Raw genomic sequence first — 25,035 nt, forward strand, 5'->3', positions numbered from 1 at the left:
ACCCCTTCTCCGTATAACATTCTCTTTTTTTTTTTTTTCCCCAAATAGGGTTTAAGTTCATTGGTACACCCGATAAACCCCAAAAACCCACACCACTCGGAAAAAGTATCGCCATTTCCAGTCTTCAACTATCACATTCAGTAGTACTCCAGGTTTTTTCTAATATCATTCGCGCGGGACGACGACTGAGAGTTCTTCTTCTTCTTCTTCTTCTTCTTCTTCTTCTCGTCTCAAGAGTACTAGGGTTTTAAACTTTACCATTTTTTCACAATGGCAAGTGCAGCAGCTGCAATCGATCAAGCAGCTAACCCTAAATCAGTAGATGAATCTCTCTGGTGGGATTCATTCGTCACTCTCATTGATGACCTCGAAACTTCTTCTCTATCTAACACCGATATTCCTGCGTCCCTGGTTAAACATTGAAACTTACTTTAGATCATATCTCATTCTAATTTTAAATTTAACCTAATCGTTATGGTTTAAAGGATAATTGGTAAAAGGTTCGAGTTTTTTTTTTCTTCAGGTAAAGAAGTTGAAGAATAATCATGCTTGGTTTCTGGATACATTTTCTCGATTTAAGCCTCCAAATCAGAAGTCGAAGGAAGCTTTGAATTCTCATATAGTTGATGTTGGATCTCACAGATTAACAATACAACCTGAATTGAAGAACATCGCTTTGAAAGTTAGTCAATCCGTGGTAAGTTAGTCTTATGCCCTAATTTTACCCCTCATATGAACTTTTTAAGCTTTCATTATCCTTCTTCTTACTTCATATGTTCATAGTTGGATTACCATTTCTAGGTAAATTTGTAGGCAACAGGTGAGCATCATCACTGCACTTTAGGTCACATAGTGTGGATGATATCCTTCATTAACTAGATATTGCGGTAACCACACATTATTAAAAGTTCACTACTCTGATAATATGTCATTCAACAGTTTATTCTTTAGTTCATTCAACAACTAGACACTGGTCGGTTTATTCTCATATGACCCAAAACATTTACAGTGCTCCTGGCACAGCGTGCTGCTTTTGATCGAGTAAAACCGTCAGGAAGAATGTATCCTGCATTGGAAGATTATCTTAAACACAGTATTTAGGATTAGTGAATTCAGACTTCAAAACATTCTTATACCATTATATGAATAAATGGTGCATAATGGAAGCATTTAAATTTCTGGGATTTTGTGCTAACTGCTTGCCTATACCAGTGCAATGATGACATGCTTCTTGATTTTACTGTCGTCATTCTTGCTTCACTATGAACCTTTTTTCGTCAAAGATCTATCTTCTCCAAATCAAGTATGGCTGTAATTGTCAAACTGACATCTGCTAGTGGCTATCCAGGGTTTAGACGAGGTACAGTCGTACATTCTTGTCAAAAGGTCAGCAGAACGAGATAATGCAGCAGTAGATTCTGAATCACAAGAATTTATTCATTTGGTTAGTGTGTTTATTTCTGCCATTAGTATACTTTTCAAGTGCCGATAATAACCTATAAGAACTTTGCTATTTTCTCTTCCTGTCCCTGACCCTTCTATCTGATGTATCAATATTCTATTTTATGAAGATATTACTTCAATACTACATTGAACGACAATGCTTGCTGAAGTGTACCAGGCAAATTATCATGCACACATGTAAGTAAATATCTGTCATGATATTGGTCTACTTTGTGGATGTACCAGATGTCTTGTTGTCTTGAATTTCCAGAATTTCTTTGTCGTTTTTTTAAATTTTCTAACATAAAGTATTTACGGTTTACCCACATTTGTATTTTATGTATAGTGGTTAGGTTTGATACTTATAAACAGTTCACTGTCACATTTCTAGCACTATTATGCTGGTTGTATTGTATAAGGTGGTGCCTGGGGTTTCTTTTACTTTCTAGCTATTAGACAAGAATTCTCCGTACAATAGGACTAAACTACAACTATACTAGCAAATCTAAAATGCAAGACTGATTTTTGGGAAGTCCACTTTGTTCTAAAGAGTAAATCTGCTTTGACGCCTTTCCTACCTGTACTTGTGCTAGCCTCTTACTCTCTTAGAGCCTGCGTAGACTGCAAACCACTTATTTGTTTATTGGTAGACTGCTAGATGTTCTATTTTGACCAAGTAGACAGCTACAAGTTATTTCTTTGGTTCAACATAGCGGTGTTTCCCCAAGCAATACTTAAGAACTGTTTTTTACAGACCTTCCTTTTCATGGACATCATATTTTATCTGTTTCGGGAAGATTTTCCATTATTAACCATATGTTTTTCACTTTTTCTTTGTTGGGTCTTTTAATTCCAGCTTTTTAATGGTTCAATTCCGACTTGGAACCTTAAAAATTTCAAATAATGGTTTTAAGTTCAATTACGATGAAGTTGCAACTAATCTGTTTCTTTTCTTGGTGCGCGTAGTATACATGGGAAATGATTCTGATGAAAGTGACGCCATTAGGAATGAGGCATCTAAGCTCATTTCTGATGGAATGGATAGGAAATTGCTTGATGTCCTTCACGACCTTTTGTCCTCCAAGCATCCAGAACATTTGGTATGGACAATATTCTATCAGTTGGGACAATAAATTATGTCTCACAATCTGCATATTATTTTCTTTCGCATTTTAGTTGTTAATTTAGTACTTCCACTGTTTTTCTTTGACGGGCATTAGACTGAATTTTTACAGGATGTTGACCTAGCCACCATGTGGGCAGAAGAAACATCAATTGAAGAAAACTTGGTCTTGGATATCCTTTTCCTGATTTACTATGAGTCGTTGTGCATCTGTAACGGCAAAAACTGGAAAAGCTTGTGCTCACTTTACAAGGTTATGCTTCACTCCAATTGCTTTTACTGGTTCCAATTTGGGTATCTTCATCTAAATCCTTGCTTATGGACATTGACTTCCAGGGAATGTTATCTGGGTCTTTTAACTTCGAAAAACTTGCAATATCTATTGAAGGAAGAAAATCTCTTTATCACTCAAGAGTTCAATTCCTACTTATTCTCATTGAAACATTGGATCTGGAAAATCTTCTCCAAATGGTTCATGATCAAGTTTCTTTCAGGTTCCCACCAAATATTTTGATCCGGCTATCATCATTTTGTTCTATTCATTTGTTTCGTTATTCTAAACATTATTTATCAGTCAGGGCCATTCTGTGTTTTCTTTGATGGATATTCAAGAAGTGGATGGGATGATTTCAAGCTTCAATGCTTACGAGACACATGAAGCAGGTCCCTTGATTCTTGCCTGGGCAGTATTCCTTTGTCTAGTTTCCTCACTTCCAGAAAAAGAAGAATGCAGCTTTCTTGCGGTTCGTGGACCTTGTAAACTCTTGTTCTTACATTAACTTGATTGTTTGTTAACATGCTGTCCACTTTTGGTTGTTTCAGGATATGGATCATATTGGTTATGTTCGACAAGCATTTAATGCTGAACCGTTGAATTACGTTCTACAGATTCTTCAACAGGACCTATTAAAGGATTCAGATGTAAGCTACCTCTTTAAGATCACAAAATAGTGACTTGTTTTTTCTTTTGAATACTTCGATTATATTAAAGAAAAAGAACCCCTTGGGAGGGTAGCTCTAAGCTCCTTCCCCTTGTATAATTCTTTTTCCTTTCAATTAATGCAAATGATTCAAAAAAAAAAAGAAAGACCATTACAATAAAAATATAAAAGACTCCCAAAATCTACCATGTCTGTGAAGGATTTATGTCTAGCCCAAGCATATCTTCTGCGCCAATGGAAGACGAGGCATTTAGCCGAGAAGATGATGTGATCTGTCGAATGAGATTTGTCGGTGAAGACTATCTCGTATTTTGCCTTCCATGTAGCCCAAAATAGTTACTTGTTGGCTATTCGTTATGATAACATTACTTCTGCTCTTATTGCTTTTTCACCTATCTCCTGTTACCCAATTTTCCTTTTAATTCATACGTAATAAGATTTGGACTAGTTGGTTAATGTGGGTCTGATATTGATTATCAAGCAGCTATTCATGTCACACAGAGTTATTCATGTCAAGCAGCTATTCATGTCACTCAGAGTTATTCATTTCAAAAAAAAAAAATGTCAAGCAGCTATTCAAAGTTTTCAAAAAAAAAGCAGCTATTCATGTCACACAGAATTATTAAGGGATAAATGATGGGATTGTCCTTTCACTTCATGCATTAGAAGATTTGGACTAGTTGGTTAATGTGGGTCTTATCCTCATTGAAGGAGACTAGGAGCTAGTTGAGGAGTTTATTGATAGTTGAGCAGGTATTCATGTAACACAGAGTTATTAAGGGATAACTGATGGGATTGAAATTTGAAAATCTCCGCGGGTTGCTTAAAACTTCATACTTGGTGTTAATGGTATATATTTTGGATCTTCTGCTCCTGCAACTGCAAGTATTTATTGTGTGTTGAATGACAATTCCTGCTAGCTAAGAGTTTCTGTTTGCTAATATTGCATATTCCTGTGGGGTCGAACTTTGTCAACTACAAGGAGGTACAATACCTCAATGATTGAAGGAGATCTAGGTAACCCAGAGAGAGCCAGTCACGCAGATCAGTATCTTTGGAGATGTAGAAATAATGTAGCTCATTGATTTTGAATTGAGTCGCAATTATTTGGCTTGAACTTGAGGCACCTCTTGACATGAGACCTTTATTCCTGTTAAATTCTTAAGCAAATTTTGTGTTTTTACCAGCGCAGTTTGTCTTTTTCTGTCGTATATCAACAACTTTCGTTCTAGCAGAGATAATTGCTTCTTTTATTAACTGCGCCACTGTATTGTTAATGTGCTATGATGTTGGTGTATTATTGAAGTGTTATTATGGTTTATCTTTGCTTAAATGTTCTTTCTCAGGGACCAATTGCTGGTTATCGGAGTGTGGTGAGAACATTTGTTTCTGCTTTTATTGCATCTTATGAAATAACTCTTCAGGTAACTTTTGCATATTCGTATTTGTCTGGTGACTTGTAAGAGAATATATGAATTACTTACCCCTGTTTTCTTCATTCTGTAGTCAGAAGATGATACTCTCAACTTAATATTAAATATTCTTTGTGGGATCTACCGTGGTGAGGTCTGTATGCATCATAATCTTTTTTATAATATTTTTGGCCTAACTGATGATCATTTTTTTTTCCAAAAGGATCATTTATCTTTACACAAACTTTTTTTTGTAAATAGTCAAATCATTTATTGAAGGTTGGTTGCATTAGTATGGTGCAGGAATCACTTTGTGTTCAGTTTTGGGATAAAGAAAGTTTTATCGACGGTCCTATTCGGTGCCTTCTTTGCACTTTAGAAGGTGAATTCCCATATCGCATCGTGGAACTAGTTCGCTTCTTGTCAGCATTATGTGAAGGAACTTGGCCTGCAGAATGCGTGTAAGCGAACTTATTTTCTTGTTGATATCTTCTTTACCTTGACACTGAGCCAAGTTATTTGTTAAGCAAATCATAATTTATGGTAGTGGTATTCGTAAAGTGTGTCCTAGCCCCGGAACACAACACGAACAACATTGTACATTATTACTTTCACCCATTGAAGCGTCACCAGTATCAGGCGAGCGTGTTAACGAGTTTGTGTTACATAGATCCGGAAGAGGATTTTAGCAGCTCATGCTTTTGTTGTTAGGTGGAAAATATTATTGTAAATCTTCTCCTTTTAGTCAATAAATTCATGTTGGTAATAGTTGTTGCTTGAGCTGTGCTACTTGAAATTTATTCACTCCATAGAGACCTGAGGATTTCCAGTCTAGCACAAGTTTGAGCCTGCCTATCTCCCATTGTTGATTTTTTCTCTTTCACATTAAGGAACTTTGAAAAGGTTTATTTGATGCAATGAGGCAAGGCTTATTGTTTACATGCCCTTTAAAAGGGGTTACTTATCCCAGCATTTGATGAACATACAATTGTCCACACTCCGCAGAATGGTTGCCACCATTCCATTTTCTTCCTTCTCGACATCTCATACTCTACTTGTAATTTGGACCAGTGCTTAAACAGGACCAAGAGGAGCACATGACACCTTCCATGATTTTTGAAAGGATAGCCGGTCCTTTACTGATCAATTGAAGTAAACATGCATACAAAAGTTTGCCAGAATTTGGCCTTTGAAGTTTGAACCTCTTCAGTTATTTTCTTTGTCTACTTAATAAATCTTGAGTGACATGGACTTCACATTTTCTGCTTTGACTTCTAGAGTTGAGTTCCCAAGACTCGGTCAGTTTCAGCAACAACTGTTTCTCCATTTGATTTTTTGTTAACTCGTGCACCTTAGATCATCCAATCAGAAGTTGATTAAGAAACTGGAGGCACTTATTGTTAGGGTTAGAGCTACTATGTAGGCATGGAACTATAGAATACTAGAGTTTACCTCACCATCTGGCCGGCAGTACTAAATAGGCTCCTGACAGCAGACGTTATGAGGAGAAAAAGGTATAATTGGCCTGACTGGTGTGTCCGGTGCAAATGCAATGGATAGCCGAGAATCATACACAACCACCTATTCCTATCTGACAGGGAAGCTTAACCAGTCTGGTATATCTTGTTGAAGTCAATAGAAGTCCAGTGGGTGATCTCTGGCAGCACAGACCAGTGCATCACCCACTGGAGAGGATCATGACTACCACAGAAAGGCTAGGATCCTCCATGCTATTACAAGTAAATAGACGCACATTCTATTTTTGATAAAGCACTGAAGAAGAGGATAGTTCCATTTCTTTCTCTTTTTCAAAATATGATTTAACTAAACAGAAAAAGAACGTACAAAGGCTTAAGATCCTATAAAATGTGGACCCTAAGTGAGCAGACTAGTGTCTGCAGGAAAAAGAAAGTTAGCAGTTAAGTTGTATGAATCGTAGCTTCCCAAGAAACCGAAAAAAATCTAAAAAGGCAAGGATTTTGGCCCATATAAGTTGTTTGCTCCAGTGGTATAGGATCGCCTGGGTAGTAAGAGTGGTTGCTTCTAGTTCAACTTTACTTATTCAAACGCGTTTTGGCTATTAACACTAGTATTTTCTTGCCAATATTTTTTAATCTTATTTTATCTTTATTGCCTTGTTGCGTTTTTATTCTGTGTGCAGGTACAATTTTCTGGATAAATCAGTTGGTATATCATCCTTATTTAAGGTTCCTAGTGATCATACTTCTGAGGTCATTGAGACACAACAACAACTATATGTTCCCGGAGTTGAGGGTGTACTGGTTCCTAGTGGCACCCACGGTCAAGTCTTGAAATTAATTGATGGAAATAATGCATTGGTTCGTTGGGAGGTATGTACTTAGATATTTTGTATCTTTGTTCTTGTTCATTGTTTTGAAATTTTTCTTAGAAACTAAATGTTTTGCTTGATCCTGGTATGGTTTCTTTCGCTTAACATTATTCTATGTTAGGATATGTGGAACTATACCTAATACTCCCCGCGGAATTTCAGATATCTTATGTCTATCACAGTATCACTATGTCTACTAAATAGGATCGCATGCACAAATCTAATAAGAGTTAGGTAGAGATTGTAGAAATGTATACCTTGAAACGCTTCCTCTCTATGATTCGATTGCTCCTTATAATTAGAATCCAATAGCTCATTATGAGTAAAGGTCCGAGAACTCCAATTGTAGCTACTCTACTTGAGAGACAGAAACTCGAATGCTTGATCTTCATCGGGGGTCAGCTAGAACATGAAAAACACCTGCTTCTTCTTCTCCTTAAATGATGAATATAAAAAACCCAATCTTCTTATAGGCTATGGTTCAATATAAAATCCAACGGTTGATATTTTGCAAAGAAGGGGAGTTCTCATGCCAAACAGATGTATCCTATGTAAAAAAGAGGACGAAAACATTGATCATCTTTTCCTACAATGCAAGGTAGCTGAAGACTTGGAAGTTCTTCAGTAATTCTCTCGGAATCCTATGGTGCAGGCCGAAATCTATAGTTTTAGCGTTGGAGCAATGGGAAGGTCTTTGGAAGAGGAAGAATGAAAAGGATATTTGGAAGATTTTTTTTTTGAAACTTTGAATGAATTTAAGAGAAGGAAAAGAATATACAATATGAGTAGGGTTAGGCTAGTGGATTCCTCACGATACCCACGCCTCCGAATTTTGAACTACATCAGTGTAAGATATGCTCTTGAAAGCATCTAAGTTTTTAAGCCAAGAGTAGATGGTGCCTTTGATATCATCTATGTCCACATTTGTTTCTAGATTCATGTCCTTGAATATCTTCTTATTCCTGTCCTTCCATAAGTTCCAAATGATGGCCATTGGAATCACCTCCCAAACTTTCTTTCTGCCCTTCCTAATGTGGATGCCCTCCCATTGCTCTAGCATTTTGGTTGTGGTGTTAGGGCTACACCACTTAGTCTTTGATGAAGCTATGAAATAACTCCAAATGCTGCTCGCTATTGGGCATGTTAAGAAGAGATGGTTTATGCTTTCCCCCTCTTTCTTGCAAAGGACACACCTATTAGCAAGAGAGAAACCTTTCCTTTGCAGAGAATCAATAGTTGGGATTCTGTGGAGAAACAACGCCCAACCAAAGAAAATTACCCTGGGGGGAATGGCCTTCCTCCAAATAATACTGATATGAGTGGGGTCTAGTAGTTGTATGTCTTGCTCCAATAGGTTGTAGCACTTACTAACACAGAGTTTATCCTTAGCATTTTCTCTCCACACCCTCTTGTCTGGTTTGGTTGAAGGCCTAAATTCTTGAATAGAATCTAGGAGGTCTCCATAGGCTTGAATCTCACAGTCATTGAGGTTTCTCCTAATATTAACTTCCCATACTTGAAATTTTGTGTTAACATTTTCGCTCACTGTTGCTGCTTGATTCCTGGCTAGACTGAAAATCTCTGGATATTTGTCCTTGAGAGGGGTATGATCTGCCCAGCTTTCTGACCAAAAACTAATTGATTTGCCATTACCTATCTCCCATCTAGTTAAGTTCCAAAAAGTGTTGCTGTTGGCCTGAATTCCTTTCCATACGCTGCATCCATCACTGAGCTCCTTCGGGACTTGATCACCGGTCCTGACTCGGAGGTACGCTGCCCCCGAGCGTGAAGGCATGGGCCATGTTAGCCGAAATGAGTCGAGGCCAAGAAAGTCCGGCCGGGGAGCCCCAAAACAGTTAAAGTTAAGGACAGCAAATAGGACTGGACACTAACTATACGACTGTTGAGGCCCCCCAAGGGAAACTCAAACGCAGGTGTGAGTGAGTCGAGTATTTGATTCCCTTACTCTTAGTTCACTAGCAGGGAAAGAGCTACCAGTCAACTTAAGATATGAGGCATATTCAAATTAACAAAGTAACTCCCTGAGAGAGGAACGTAGATCATTACATCCTAAAGCCAGGAAGAGAGCACTCGGGGAGCTCATATTCGTATTGGAAAGGAAGGAGCTTGGACCAATCCTGTCTTCAATGGAGGGAAGGGGAAGCAGCCTACCTTATCGAGCTAACAGCGCACTTAAGGGATCACCCTAGATAGTCTCTTAGTTTTCGATTCCCATTCCTTCTTGTTAGCCCCATACTTGTCACTAATCACATCTCTCCAAAGAGCTTCTTTCTCTTGATCAAATCTCCAAAGCCACTTCATGAGTAGAGCTCTATTCATTTGCCTCAGATTCTTTACACCCAGACCACCTCTTCTTTTGCTAGTACAAACTAGGTTCCATGCTGCACAGTGCATTCTCTTTTGTTCCTTAGATCCTTCCCAAAGAAAGTTACACATTTTCTTATCTATCTCCTTAAGAACTTTAGATGGGATAGAGAAAAGGGAAAGAAAATATGTGGGTAAGGCTTGGAGAACTGATTTGATGAGAGTGATTTTTCCTCCTCGAGAGAGGATATGACCTTTCCAAGCGGCCAATTTGTTGTTGATTCTCTCCAACACTGGGTCCCAAAGTTTCTTAGACTTATATTCCTCCCCTAGAGGTAAACCGAGGTAAGAGGTGGGGAGAGTGTCTGTTTTGCATCCGAAATCCTTCATCAATTCATGATTAATGTTATTCTCCCCTACCATGAGAATTCTGTAAATGTAGGGTTTTCCCAGGTTCACTTTCAGACCCGAGGTAATCTCGAACCAAATTAAAATATCCCTTAACTTCCTGAGCTGCTCCTGATTTTCATCGATGAAAAAGAGAGTGTCGTCGGCGAACTGGAGGTGGTTTATGCTCTTTCCTTCGTGAGCAGCCTTGAACCCTTTAATCCAGTCCTTCTCTTCTGCTTTTTGCATACACTGGCTCAAGACTTCCCCCACCAAGAGAAATAAAATAGGGGATAAAGGGTCACCTTGCCTGATTCCTCTCGAGCTTTGGAACACCTTAGTCGGTTTACCATTGATTAAGATAGAGAATGTTGCTGTTAATATGCATGAATAGACCCAACTTCTCCATTTGTAGCCAAACCAAAGCAAGATTTTCAAAGAAAATAACTTATCAACCAACAGATACAGAAGATGTTAAAGGAACCATATTTTGTTGGATTAGGAGGCTAAAAGTTTGTAGATGTTGTAGTTAACTGGGGGGCCTGGATATCGTGAGATAATCAGTAGCCTATCCCTTATCCTTCATACATAGTTTTCTTTTTCAATATATTCATTTAAAGTTTCACAAAAATATCTAATCTTCTTTCAACTAGAATGAGAGTTAAATTTTGACTGAAGTTAGTTCTCCTTGAATGAATTTGAAAGAGAAAAAAACCTTAAACCCAAAATTCTCTTTTTCTCTCTCACTTTTCTTCCAACCGGTCAAGGTTATTATATACCCTAGACTTGGTTGGGTGAGGAGGTGGGGAACCGCCTGTTCCTCTAGAGCGGCTGCCCTAGAGGCGGTTGTCCCCGGACCGACCTTGACCTTTGCCGACGGCCTTCATCCCTCAGGCCCTAGGCCTGACAGAAAGCAGGCCTAGTGCGTCCCATGTGCGGCGCTATGCCGGCCCATGGTGGGCTCGGAGACCCACATCTTTGCCCCTCTTTTTTCCTAGTTGCAACTGGTGATCGAATCCGATGTCCTTATATGTAACCCGTTGTAGGACTAGTCGCCATTAGCTGTGAGTCAATTGCTTGAGTCGACGATTGTAGTTGGTTTCTAGCTAAACACTGCAATCCTTAAAGCGACTGAACTTGATGATCTTCATCGATCCTTTCCAACTGTTTGATCGTATTGTCATTTGATCAAAGGGCATCTCCTTCATTCTAGTGGTGAGTCTTGTAGGTGAAGATGGAACATTAGAGGAAGTGATTATATAGGTAAAAGAAAAATGTGCCTTATCTGATATGAACTGTGGAACACCTCATACTATCTCTCTAAACTACTCTTACACGCACAATAGTAAACTGAGAAAGAAGTTATTGCATTGTGATGAACCTGATGTCAATTTGTTAGCCCTTGCATTTCGTAAACATGATCGGAATTCTAAATGTTAGGTAGTTCTCTCTGCTAGGTTCAATTTATCTTGATGTCACTATTTTTGTTTTCCTTTTAATATATGCATCTTTCTTTGTGCAGTATACACAATCAGGAGTCTTTGTGTTGCTCCTCCGTTTGGCCAGGGGATTCCATTTGACCAATTATGAAGAAATTGTTGCTGTTCTTGACCTGCTTTATAGACTGGTGTCCTTGAATACGGTAATTTCCGATGGAAGTTATCATCTTATTTTGCATTTTGATGGCTATGAACTCCTAGGCCGAAATGTTTACTCATTGCTTCTTACCTTATTATTTTAAGTTTCCAGTTTTGATTATTCTTGTTCTCTGGAATAAACTTATTTAATTGGTTAAAAATTGTTTTTATTTTTTCGATTATTAAGAAAGTTGTGCGAGAAAAATCTAATAGTTGTTGTTTTCTGGCTCTCCTTGGGATTAAAATAATTTACACACTTATATTCCACTAAGAATCTAAAGTGATCACAAATCTTTATCCCATATATGTATCTGCTCACATATGATTAATATAATGTTGGGTTACAGAGTCATCACTCCGGTTTCCAAATGTTTATATAAATATTAGGAGTTTTTCCACACAAACCGGCCAACTAGTTGGCTTGGGAGTGACTTTACCAAACTCAGCTAAGCCTCGTTTTTCTTTTTCTTTTACTGAAAATTTGAGATAACTTATGTATACACTACTCACTATACATGAATAAAATGTTGACATAATTTACTATATTTCACACTACTTATGTAAGAAAGTTCCATATAGTAGAGATGAACACAGATTAGAAAATGTAGAAAGGGAAGAGACAAATGAGTAACTTGAAGACCCAATATCACCGCTAGCTAGGTCCTCTTGACAATCACAGAGCAGCCATCCTTTGGATGAACATGACCGTAAGACATATTCTAAGCATATTTTCTACTTGATGTGGAACTGTGAATAATTTTTTTTACATTTGTTGCAATCTAGTCCCAGGAACTTTCTACTGTCAGAACGATAATGAATGAATACTTTAATCGTTGTAGGCTGTATGTTTCTCTTTAATGGACATTGACAATTCATCCCAAGTTCAAGCAGCACGAAGGAATGGACACATTGACAAGAGTATGAAGTATGAACTACGAAAACAGATTTCCTTTTTGACTCACAATATTTAATCTGTTTGTATCTCCCTTCAATGTAATAAGTTACCTATGCATATTTTAGGATTGATGTGGTTGAGATAATTTGTACTCTAGCAAGAAATCTTCCACCAAACGTCAACAGTGCAAAAGTGATGTCCGCAAGTGTTGGTATTCTGGCAAAGTTGATGAACTGGTAAGCCATTTATTCCCTCGGATTGCTTTAACAATCATTTCTTTTTTTCTTGTTCTTGTGACCTCAAATACCTCAGAATTCTCATAGTCTAGTTGTTGCAAAATGTTGGTGAGGAAAAGTTGTTCTAGTTGGATAAGGTCATAAAAGCAGATTCTAATGTAGTTTGAGCAACCTGTGGAAGTGGCCTTATTTCCTCATTTATGAGAGGATGATAGGATCCGTTTCCATAATATGTCACTAGACTGATCCTCCAGCTCTCGAGACTTAATCGTCTCTTTGTAAATAGATCTGCTGATCTAGTATAGTAGCATGTACAGGATTTATGTCTTCATTCTTCAATTTTAAAAGCACAAGGCTATCAGTGGAAATATCACATACTATTGATCTACTATGAATAAATATTTTAAATATCTCGTTTCGAAAATAAATTAAGATAATACATTGTACATTCCGCTCAATTCTAGGTTATCATTTCCACGGTCATGCTACACCAGTTCAAATGTTTCTGGATGACTTTAGACTGGAAACCTTTTTTTTATCTCAATAGTATCTGTTACTTGTCTTATTAATGTGTAGTTCATTAGTGTACCTCTATTTATTCCATATCTGGGACCTTTCTACGTGCTTAGCTGTGTCTTATGAACAAAACTTGAACATAAGATGCTCTGCACAATTATAAAAGATTTTTTTATACTTCTTTCTCTTGTTCTTACCCACATCATGTTTTCTTTGTTATATTAAGATGCCAATTGTTGCATTTCTTTTCTACTTCTACAGCTCACCCTCTAATGTTATTGCGGTGGTTATGAAGAAAAACATTTTTGATGTTGCTCCAAGGACAAATAACTTTGATCTGGGGAGTGTCAATTCATCCAGGTATTTGTTTGATAATATCTTATCTACTTATGTTTCTTTGCTGTAAATCAACACTCGAACAATCTTTCGTTTATGAATTTTATAACACTTCAGAGGTTATAGACTTGTATTTGCCACTCTCTTCAGTTAGCAAATCTGAAAATGACTTCAAGCAGGTGGAGCTGACAACTTGCTCTAGCTATTCTGTTTCTCATTCACTTCATCTGTTCACTTTTCTTTCGCCTTATTTCTAGCATTTAAGAAAAGCTAGGGTGCTTGCATGATTCTTCATCTGAGATACTGTATGTTGAACTACAAACTGCTTAGGCTGCCACCGCTATTTCCTTTCTCTCTCTCTCTCTCTCTCTCTCTCTCTCTCATTTGTTTGTAATTAAGAGGAAATAATGCTTAACCTAAATGGTAGAAAATTAATGTACAAAATGTTCCTACTTTTTCTCTCTTTTTCTTCTTCCAGTGGCATGTGGTTGCTCTCTGGAGGACTTGCAAAAATGCTCTTACTTGACTGCGAGCAGGCTGAGGGATGCTGCCACTTGACTATTTCAGGCATGTTAAATAGTGATGTGTCATTTATATTAAGTGCATTACTCTTACTTTATGGAGCTCTCTTTGCACGTTTGCAGTCGATATTAGTGACGAAGTTATTGCACTCATATAAATTTCGTTCCCTGCATCACCGCTTACCAAGTGTAACGAGTATAATAGTATCTTGATACTGCTCCTAGTGATTTTCTGAAGTGGTTAACTCATCCAAACTCCAATGTCCTGAATGATGCTAGTATATTCAATTTTATGTCATTGTTTTCTGTTTAATATTCCTCCCTGTCGATAACTTTAGGGTAGCAGATCGTGAGAGGGTCCAGAAGGGGGAGTGACTATTTGATGTTACCAGTAAGCTGGTTTAATACGATAGTAACGGTACAACAATTTTCTAAGAGGTTCAGATTGTAATGTGTTAATTTAGCGAGAGAGAAGAGATGGTGCTTGAGGAGCCAAAAGGGCGTTGCTCTAACGATTTTACAAGTATAGCTACTAGATAAGGTGATATTTAAGAGGCCTTCAGTTGTTTTATTAGAGAGTAGCATTACAAAATAGGTTTGCCATTGAAATGGCGTAATGATGAAGAGAGAGGCGATGTTATAATGCGCAGCTAGGTGGTTGAATAAAGGCTTGCATGGTTTACTATGTAATCAGAAGCTTTCTTTCGAATCATAGAAAAACGTTTTGTAGGATCAACATGGGGTCTTTTTCTTAATGTGAGGAATGTAATCCAATATCATCGAGGTGATGATGCCGTGGGGGATGAGTTGCATAAAAAAGATCAGTTGCCCCAGTCATAGACATTGCTAGCCACTTGCATACGCTTATCCATGAATGATAATATCCCAAATGACTATACAATTACATGACTGATGACTCTACCTCAACTTGCTATCAGTTTCTTTAACACGGTCAAGTTTCAACTCTTTCTACCTTCTTGCTTATGTTTTTCTCATTCACACACATTTTTTTTCTGACCTACATAACGTTACCATTGTAGTGCTCGATTTCACTATGCAGCTAGTGGAAACAGGAGTAGAGCATGATATTGTCTTGGCTCTTGTTGTCTTCGCTCTTCAATATGTTTTGGTGAACCATGAATACTGGAAATACAAGGTGAAGCATGCCCGCTGGGAAGTGACATTGAAGGTATGTTTGGTGATATCTCCCTTCAAGTCTCTTGTTTAGTTTTACATTCAGGAGAATCAGTACTGGATTATAAGTTAAACCTGCATATAGAGGGGGCATTTATGTGATTTTACCTTTATCAGGAAAATGGTTGTGTTTTTGTGAAAATTGTTATTTCAGTACGTGATGTTCTTCCAGTGGTTTGACGAATAGTGAAGTTATTCTAGTATGCAGATGGTCATATTTAAACTATGTAGTTGGACTTAGGAGTTGACTCAGCGAGGCTGAGTTCTTACTACTGAGTAGCTCGAGTATATCTGGAGAACTTGGTTATATTGATCATATGATAAGATAATGTTGGGTATATTATACTATATCATATATGATTATATATACATATGTATGTATATTATGTATATAAATAGCTAAAAAGAAGAATAATTAATATAAAAGTAGAAAAGAAGCACAGTGAACTCGAACCTACAGATTCAATAAACTGATCGTCTTGGCGCTTGCTTATCTCTCACTCTCTTTCTCCTTTTTTCTTCTTGATCTGCTCAGCTTTACCAGCAGAACACTGCTGAGTCCAGCGCAGAGATTCTTGCCCCCCCCCCCCCCCCCCCCCCCCTTCTTTATGTACAAAATTAATGACCCTAGAAAGTAGAAACCCAAGAAAGGAAGCTGAAAAGGGAATTTGATCAAAAGTCCCTCGCCCATTTCTTTTCCAGTAAAAGGGACCCATCGATATTTTTAGGCTTCAACTCCCTATGTAAGGTTGACGCACATTAAGGTTTGCAGTTAGCAAAAAATTCACAAATATTATGCAAGATTTGTGTGGGTTTTTATAATTCTTAAAACTTGTTGACCCCACCTCCCTCTTTCTCTCTCTTTTTATTGAGGCAACAACCGAGTTAGTTGTAGTATCGACAGACTTAGGGATGCTGAGCCACTCAAACTCGGCGACGAGTCGTGGTCTTTCAGAAATCAGGAATCGTATAGGAATAGGCTCGGGTTACACTCGAGCAGCGTCACAAGTAGCTTGCTATTTCAACTGCATAGATTTAAATAGTGAAGTAAATGGTGTGGATTTATTAAAAAATCGTAGTGGGTAGTGACTATGAAAGAAGCATAAGTTGGTGAAATGTTAGGGTTGTAATCCAGAAAGGTGAGTCCACATGAACTTTGATTATATCAACGATAAGAACTATTATGTCTGTTTCTCCAAAGCTTCTAACCTGATCAGAACTTTACCAATTTGTGAATGCATTCACTTGTCAGCTTGTTTGTGTCTAAATATGAAAATGGTGCGTCAATGAAGGTTATACTGGGCCATCATGCAAGATAAATATTAACCCTATTTTCATGTTTTAGGTGCTTGAATTAATGAAGAAATGCATCATATGGATTCCTAGTTCACAGAGACTGGGTGCTGTTATTCGAGATATTATGCTCTCTGATTCTTCTATTCACAGCACTCTTTGCCGCATAATGTGTATAACTACACAGACATTAGAGGTTAGTCATATTGCTCTTGCATTTTGATAACATCAGTATACTTCTTCTCTTTCATTCTTGGCCATGGTTATTGAAAGACATCATCTTTTAAACAGAGACTATACGTCAGTCGCCTTTATGAGGTGAAAGAGATTGAAGGTTTACAAGATGCAGTATGCTCGGTGTTAGACATTATCTTTACGATGCTTACTACTTTTTCAAAGGTTTGCAATTGCTGTACTGAAATTTATTTACTCAGCAAGATAGAGATCTTTTTACACGGTTTCCGTGCCAGTGTATTATTGATACTAGTAAGCTGGCCCTTCTTTGTTTCCACTGTATTCCTCTCATATTTTGAAATTAGCAATTAAAATGTTGGTGTCACAGATTTCCTGCTTGTTTTTAACCATATTCATGTATGATTCTTGTCATGACTAATCTGCTTGATGGTGGATCGGAAGACGAGGAATTGTAGATATTCCCTATCCAGTACTAGGGAAAAAAGTTCACCAATGGTGAGGTTTAGGTATATATCTCAACTAGGAGATGAATTAAATTGAAGTTTGTTGGAGCTTAGGTAAGTCCAGTGGATCAGGTACCTACTACCTCGAATGATATAAACTACGGTTGAACTTAGAATAGTGACATTGAAATACATGTAAATCATACTTGTATTTGCAGAAGGTAGAGTATTAGCTTTGGGCAGTTAAAATAAAAGGAGTATTAACTCTATGTATGTTGAACAGTGTGATTCTTCAGCTTTGTCAATATAAATCAAAATCAAGGTTACAAACCAAAGGACATGACTGTGTATACTATGTCATTCCTTCATAGGCTGATGGAAGTTGTAATAGAATTTATGGAGAATTGTCCTGTTGATTATGTAGGTTTCTTTCATCGAGTTCATAAGCTTGTAGTGCACTTACATGTTGTTGGCACGTTGGATTTCATATATAATTAGAGAAGGCGCTAATTGTCTTATCTCTTGCTATTGCCAATGCTGAGTTCGTCGATGATAATTATGTTTTCTTCCTAAAGTATTTACGACCTCATTCCCTGATTGGAATAACATGCAGGATGCTACATCCAGCTTACCAGCTTTTCATCAAACAATGTTGTCATCTGCTACTAGACCGATTCCTGTTGTTACAGCAGCAATGTCCTTAATAACCTACTTCCATGAACCGGTAAGGACTATCTCCCCTTCCATCATGCTTCAGCTTGTAATTATTTCTGAAGTAGTTTCTGTTTGACGTTCTGCACACCTTTTCTTTATTCTTCAGGCCTAGTTATACACTTATACTTGGACTGTTTACACATAGCATTGAAGCTCATGGCCCAGGAAAATAGCGTTTGACTATGCATCTTGGTTTTGGGTTGGCCTGCTGTGCCAATTCAGATCTTGGTTGACCAAATACTGTTTTGTTCCCTAAATTTATTTTTTGTTGGAAGGTGCATGCCCATGGGACGCCATTGCATAGATGTTTAACAGCATGCCTTCGTGTCTATCAATGTTTTGTAATTAATACGAATCCCGATCAAATTAAAAAAGAAAAAGCAGTATGCTAATTTATTATTTGTATATGCATGTTCACCCATGCAGTAGTTGGTGCACTTTAACTAAACAACCATGATTACGACGAATGGTGGTAGCCTTGGCATTTTTTCCCCTCATCTGCCCTTAATTATTCTAATATAGTTTTTACACTGGCCTTGTTTTATATTTTTTTCTTTTTTACTGTTGCACCTTTTTTAAGGGGCACAGCTTTTTAAGTCAGTTGAAGGACCAAATAATGTCAGAAAGTTTCTGTAAATTCTCTAGGTAGGTAGGCCTTCCTTTACAAACTGTAATGTCTACTCTCTTTACTCCTATTTGTAGATATGGACCCATCTCATTAGTGCTTCCCTACCAAATCCCAATTCTTGGACTAGTTTGCCTAATAGTCGATGTCACATAGCTATTCTATCGTATTTGCTTCTGCACTTCGATAGTGTAGTAACTTTTATGATTTGATCACATTGTCAAGACATATGATAGCACTTACATAAACACCACCAAGGCACAAATGAATGTGAATATTTGCAAAAATTTACAGGATACAATAGGTAGTCTTCATATTAAAATCCAGTTGTTCTAAAGTTTTATACTCTGTGTTATGGTTCTCATTGTATTGCTGATAAAAGTTGAGTCCTGTTTGCAGAGAATACAAGTTGGTGCTGCTAGAGTTCTTTCTATGTTATGCGTTTTGGCAGAGAAGGCACAACCCTATATATCTGGAATTGGATCCCTTGTTTCAGATGATTTACAGGTACTGTACTACTGTCGCCTTCAAATTTCATCTGTAGCCAAGTCTTTTCTCATCTTTAGCAGTGGCTGTACCCTGGTATTTGATTTCCCCTATTAACTCTTTGTTTTCAGATTAGTGATTTGAGGTATTCGATTCATGAAATTCTATGTGAAGAAACTCCAAGAAACGAAGACCTAACCGTTGCGATAGTTCAATTATTAACTTTTACGGCTCTATATCAGGTTTTTTTTTTCTTGTATTGCAAACACACTTACTTCGGGAATCGGGAGATGTTTAAATGTCATTACTAATACTTCTATCAGAAGTTATTTCTTCTTTAAACCCATTTAACCTACATACTATAGATTTTGATATTTCATGCATTTAACTATTCTTTGTGGATGTTTAATGCAGCCTGCATTTCTTCTTTCCTTAGTAGCAACTACAGAGAATGTTGATGCTCCACTGGGTGCTGCTGTCGACACAACACAACAGCTCCTTGATTCTTCTTCTAGGCCAAGCATTGTAGATGCACTTATGCGATTTGTTAGAAGGTCGGAGAATCTTATTGAGAGGTATGAGCTCTGGATAGGATGGTGACTTTCCTCAGTCTTATTTGTGTTTACTATTGGCATGTGAGAGGGTATCTCTTTTTACCTTGATTGATACTTTTGAAGTTTGTAAGACTAAGCATATAATTTCAGATCATTCCCTTTATTGCAGGCTTCCAAAAGTATTACTAAATGTCCTTAATTTCCTAAAAGTACTTTGGCAAGGGTTTCCTCAGTACATGCAGATCTTGGAGTCGCTAAAAAGCCACAGAATGTTCTGGAAACAGTTGTTGGCCTCTGTCTCAGCATTTGCGACAAGAAAAGCTTCACTTGATTGTCTGTCCGATAATGAGACTCTGTACTTAGCATATAAGTATCAGTGTCACTCTGCTATATTGGAAATCATGGCATATGATACATTCTTACAGAAAAAAGTACTACAAGCTGTGTCTCTTGACAAGCAGACATCTACACCACCCAAAGAACGGATAGATAACAAGGTTACGACAGATAAATCAGTAGTTTCACAACAAAATGAGCTTAATGATATTTTGTCAGCCTGGTTTGGGAGCTCTGTTGTCGACAACCTTATGAAGTCGTATGCATCATGTGGATATGACAATGGAGCATATCTACGTGCAAAGGTGAATTTAATTCTTAGTAATAATCCCCCTAAGTTTCTGTTTTTCTTTTATGTGAGTGTGGTCATTGGTACAATATTTTGATTTATCGACTACTTTCAGCTCATTCGATTACATATGTTACAGTTTTCGGCTAAATTCGTTGGTCTTTTGAGTTTTGAAATCTTTTATGGGAGGTCAGACACATACTAACTATAACATGTACGCTCAATAAGCTGATTTGGACCATTTAGTCAAGTTTTGGATTTAGTATATGCTACTTGCATGCATTTGTTTTTGAAAATTTGAATGAATATATATCTTAAAGAAATATTTACAAGAGAGTGACTACACAAAAATGGGGACTTTTTATGTCATCCAGGCCTCCTAACTCACTACCATTTCTATAAAAGACACATCTTTGAACTCCTTATATTCCTAGTCCAAACAAAAATGGTTCCTTTGATGTCTTCCATGTCTATTCCGCTGTTTTGGTTGGCCTCCTTAAATATTTTGTTGTTTCAGTCACACCACAGATTCCAAATGATTGCAGCCCGGATGATATCCTAAATGAGTTTCCTGTTTTTCTTGACTTCGAGACCAGCCCACTGCTCAATTGCATCAGCTACACTACTTGGTGGCACCATCTGATCTTTATAATTGAAGTGAAAAAAGCCCAAAGGTCTGATGCTATCGAGCAATGTAAGAATAAGTGATTTATGGATTCTTCCTCTTATTTGCATAGTATGCATCTGTTGACTACGGTCATACCTCTTTTCTTTAGCTGATCAGCCGTTGGAAGTTGTGTAGGGCTGCCACCCATAGAGTGAAGCTGACTCTAGGGGGGGGGGGGGGGGGGGGGATCAGTTTCTTCCAAATGATCTTTATTGTGCCTGAGCTGAGTTGATCATTTCTCTGAATTCTTCTACGATAAAAATTTCAGACGCCAATTGGCTCATCTTCCTTTTCTCTCCAAACTCTGCAATCTTCTTGGGGCGACGGTTTGTTAGCTTCGATGAGTGAGAGTAATTCCGCCACTTCTTTAATCTCCCAGTCGTTCAAGTTCCTATGGAAATGCAGTTCCCATGCTCCGTGCATTGTTGTATGTTTGGTTTACTTTGCTTCTTTGTTATCTGCCAGGAGATATAATGTTTTGAAACCTATCACTGAATGATACTACTTGCATACATCATCTTCTAAATAATGATGCTTAAGTTTATTCAGCTCTATTTCTCTTCAAAACAACAAATACAATTAGCTTATTTGGGAGCTTTTGTTCATATAAATTACAAGCATGGCTAATTTGGTAATTAGCATCTTGCAGATTGCCTCCAATTTGTTCATCGTCCATGTAGCAGGGAACTTAATTGTTGGTGATGCTGGCAGTTTATCCTTATCATTAATTAAACAGATTGAAGGCATCTCTAAAAAGGTTAGCTGATGCATATTTTTTTTTTGCTTGTGATATTCATACATATAAATAAGTAGTAATGTGACTGCCCATATTCATGCTTTTACAGTATTATAATGTCTGCTGCATTCAGCCAAACTCATAGTTATGGTCTGTTTTTTTCGCAGTTATTTGAACAACCTGCATTTTCTGCACTGCAATCCCAATACTCGTTGCGTGGTTACAGGTTTAGTAGCAGTCCTTTCATTCTTGATTATATGTTCTCATTTGACAAACTGTCCTTTGTATAATCTGTTTGACAACTTACTGGTAGGTCGCCAGTGTTATTTATCAAAATGTGAGTACGGATAGTCAGTGGTTATTGTTTGTTTATTCTGGTTATCATCTCTTTTTGCAGTGAGGGAAATCAAGTGAACAGTTTAATACTTAGTGATCTCTATTTTCATTTACAAGGGGAGCTAGAAGGGCGGATGATAAGTGCTGGGCCATTCAAAGAGCTTTCTGATTATCTACTTCTATCTAAATTTTATCAGAATGATGAGAATAAGAGCAGCACAGACAGTCATATTCTTGTTAACAATGAATGCTTTTTTGATCTTATGCGTCTACAATCAGATTTGGGTTTTGAGATCTGGGATCATTCAAATTGGAAGGCATCTAAAGCAGTAGCGAAAAGGATGTTGCTTTTTGTGAAAGATGCAAACTCAATGTTAGCTCTTGCAAATTCGAAGCTTTCTGCACTGAGGGCATTGACAACAATCATATCGATGCATGGGGATAATGTGAGTTCTTATTGATTTTTAGCCTTTCTATACTTTCGTAGCCCAGAAGTCCTTGTAGTTTCAAAGTTTAATTCTTAATTTGTTTACAATAGAATAATAGGAAAAGAACTGATGACGCCCTATTTAGTTTATCATATCATGAATCTCAAAACTTAGTAAAGATCTAAATGTCGGAGTTTTAAATGGAAGCATGAGGGAAACCACAAATAGCAAGCTGCACAAGTGCACAGTGCCAATCAGCAAGGTTTTAAAATGCGTTTTTAGGCCTCAAGGCTGTTTGCTCTCACAAGGCGAGAGGCGTGCCTCGATGCTAAAATACGAAAAGAATTTGCTAAAGACAACGACATCAATTATGTAAAAATATAGCATAAGTTTTTCTACTTTACTACCATAGTATAAACTATAAAGTCTGAAGTGTTGTCAAACAACTCAAAAATAACAGTGAAAAGTTTACTACCATAGCATAGCAAGTCACCTTAGCCTAAAATACGTACGCCTCGAGACTGCCTCGCCTCGAGGCGAAAGCCTCGTCCGTTTTCTCAAACATTGCCGATCAGTTCTTATTACCTTATTTACCAAAACAAAATTGCAATAACATTTTGATTAGTAAATCAAGCATTATCCTTGTTCTTCATGTCCAAGCTTGGGGACCATGTAGCAGGTTAGGGTTATTGTCAGTGGAGAAGTACAATTTCTTATTGGGATTGACTTCAATATTTGACTTGTATCATTGTCTTATATCAAACCATCTAGATAAGTACCACAGCTATCTGTTTGTTATATGAATTACTATATGTTTATGAAAACTGCTATTTTCAGGTTCAGATCATTAATTTGTTATGTAGTGTATGCCAGTTAGCTCAAAGATTTGCTTAACTATAGCTTTTGCAACATATAAACGATGTGGCAGATGATATTCATAGATCTGAAGAACCACTGCTCGTCCTTCAGTTCTTTCTTTTCATCTTACTGCTGTTTTGCGTTTCATTAATTCCTCTTTTTAACTTGCTCTTTCAGTTAATCGAACAAAAGCCATCATCTGTTGGTGGAAGAATTCCCGAGGCACTTCTTTATTCGTGTATAGAACACATTTGCACATGTTTACTAGGAACCACGAATTCACTAGTTCCATTTCTGGATGCATCGAAGGATATCCTCAATTTCTTTTCAGCTCAAGTAAAATTACTGCTCCATCTTCTCAGATTCTTATGCCGAATTGCTTCAGATAAAACCAACAAGCAATTGCCATTATCTTTGAGCATTCTTCTCTTGAAAACCAGTAGTGCCAGCCTTAAGGTGTTAAGTAGTATTCGACCATCAACTATGGGGCTCAGAACCACAACTAAGCTATTCCTTATGGTAGTTCTTACATCTGTTAAGTTCTCTTACCCCAGTTGTACCGAAGAAGAGCAAGAAATCCAATCTGTTGAAGCCCCTCAGGAGGTATCTTTCTTGTCCCTAGGGTTGTTGCCTACTCTCTGCAATAGTATCGAAACCTCGGAGTACTCTTCTCTCTCTCTAGCTAGTATGGACTTGATCTTGAATCGATTCTCAACTCCTACTACTTGGTTGCCCATCATACAGAAGCATCTTCGCTTACACGTTATTTTTCACAAATTTCAAGAAAAGGATTCTCTTTATTCCATCACCATAACTATGAAATTCCTGTTGACCCTAGCAAGAGTTAGAGGCGGTGCCGAGATGCTTCAAACGTCTGGGTTTTTCTCGTATCTGAAAGATTTGTTTGCTTCGTCAGTAGACGGAAAATCTTTCTTAACAATTCAGGATGAGAGTCTTCTTTCTACTTCATGTGACAAAAACGAAAAACATCAGCCCATCTGGGGACTTGGCTTGGCTGTGGTTACAGCAATGATCAATTCTTTAGGAGATGGTGCTTGTGTTGATTTTGTGAATACTGTTGCTGCTTACTTCTCCGAGCAAGCTTATTTAGTGTTTTATTATCTCAATGCACCTGACTTTCCATCTAGCGATCATGACAGAAAGAGAACCCGAACTCGAAGAACACAAACATCTCTTAGCATGCTGAGAGAAATGGAGCAAACTCTCATGCTAATCTGTGTACTTGTAAAACATCGAAGCATTTGGGTCAAAGCCATGAAAGAAATGGATTCACAGCTTAGAGAGAGAAGTATTCATCTTTTAGCCTTTATCGGCAGAGGACCTCAGCGTATTGGCGAGTCTCAACCTCTCTTATGTCCTCCAGTTCTCAAAGAGGAGATTGAAGATAGTGGAAGTCCTTCATTTGTAGGTAGCAAGCATGGCTGGTTTGTGCTCTCGCCTCGTATGTTTTCGCAGAACAAATTACCAACTGCTCCTAGCTCAGCAATGATTTTAGCGACGAAGCCTTCAGCAACTGAAAGTACTGCTTCGATTCCTCAAACACGGTTCTCTGATACCTTTGCCATTCAGATATATAAAAATACGCTTCTTCTTCTGGAATTCCTTTGTCTCCAAGCTAAAGGTGCAGTCAAAAGGGCCCATGAAGTGGGCTTTATTGATCTTTCACACTTTCCCGAGCTTCCGGTACCTGAGATACTACATGGTCTGCAGGTGTGTGTTCTTTAATATCTACCCTTTT

The 25,035-nt window shown here is 37.7% G+C and overlaps 1 protein-coding gene across 2 annotated transcripts in view; it reads left to right on the forward strand.

The window, feature by feature from the left end:
• LOC147538645 (nucleoporin (DUF3414)) overlaps positions 1-25,035 on the forward strand; it is a 25,667-nt gene continuing 632 nt past the window's right edge. Inside the window, exons 1-30 of one of the 2 annotated variants that reach the window (XM_086641512.1) lie at positions 1-411; positions 524-697; positions 1,349-1,444; positions 1,572-1,641; positions 2,410-2,543; positions 2,679-2,819; positions 2,903-3,060; positions 3,141-3,309; positions 3,389-3,487; positions 4,854-4,931; positions 5,014-5,073; positions 5,223-5,380; positions 7,081-7,270; positions 11,504-11,623; positions 12,458-12,543; positions 12,639-12,749; positions 13,527-13,625; positions 14,080-14,168; positions 15,163-15,311; positions 16,662-16,805; positions 16,901-17,008; positions 17,861-17,971; positions 18,986-19,093; positions 19,204-19,314; positions 19,487-19,647; positions 19,796-20,267; positions 21,568-21,675; positions 21,822-21,880; positions 22,052-22,436; positions 23,454-25,007. In XM_086641512.1, the coding sequence (XP_086497638.1) occupies positions 271-411; positions 524-697; positions 1,349-1,444; positions 1,572-1,641; positions 2,410-2,543; positions 2,679-2,819; positions 2,903-3,060; positions 3,141-3,309; positions 3,389-3,487; positions 4,854-4,931; positions 5,014-5,073; positions 5,223-5,380; positions 7,081-7,270; positions 11,504-11,623; positions 12,458-12,543; positions 12,639-12,749; positions 13,527-13,625; positions 14,080-14,168; positions 15,163-15,311; positions 16,662-16,805; positions 16,901-17,008; positions 17,861-17,971; positions 18,986-19,093; positions 19,204-19,314; positions 19,487-19,647; positions 19,796-20,267; positions 21,568-21,675; positions 21,822-21,880; positions 22,052-22,436; positions 23,454-25,007 (5,643 nt within the window). In that variant the 5' untranslated portion in view covers positions 1-270. The remainder of the gene's footprint in view (positions 412-523; positions 698-1,348; positions 1,445-1,571; positions 1,642-2,409; positions 2,544-2,678; positions 2,820-2,902; positions 3,061-3,140; positions 3,310-3,388; positions 3,488-4,853; positions 4,932-5,013; positions 5,074-5,222; positions 5,381-7,080; positions 7,271-11,503; positions 11,624-12,457; positions 12,544-12,638; positions 12,750-13,526; positions 13,626-14,079; positions 14,169-15,162; positions 15,312-16,661; positions 16,806-16,900; positions 17,009-17,860; positions 17,972-18,985; positions 19,094-19,203; positions 19,315-19,486; positions 19,648-19,795; positions 20,268-21,567; positions 21,676-21,821; positions 21,881-22,051; positions 22,437-23,453; positions 25,008-25,035) is intronic. The other variant, XM_086641513.1, reaches the window with a different exon arrangement.

The sequence above is a fragment of the Eschscholzia californica genome, unplaced genomic scaffold (genome assembly GCF_041429995.1).
Source record: "Eschscholzia californica isolate CP2 unplaced genomic scaffold, dmEscCali1.0.p SCAF_5, whole genome shotgun sequence".
In the NCBI taxonomy this organism is placed as follows: Eukaryota; Viridiplantae; Streptophyta; class Magnoliopsida; order Ranunculales; family Papaveraceae; genus Eschscholzia; species Eschscholzia californica.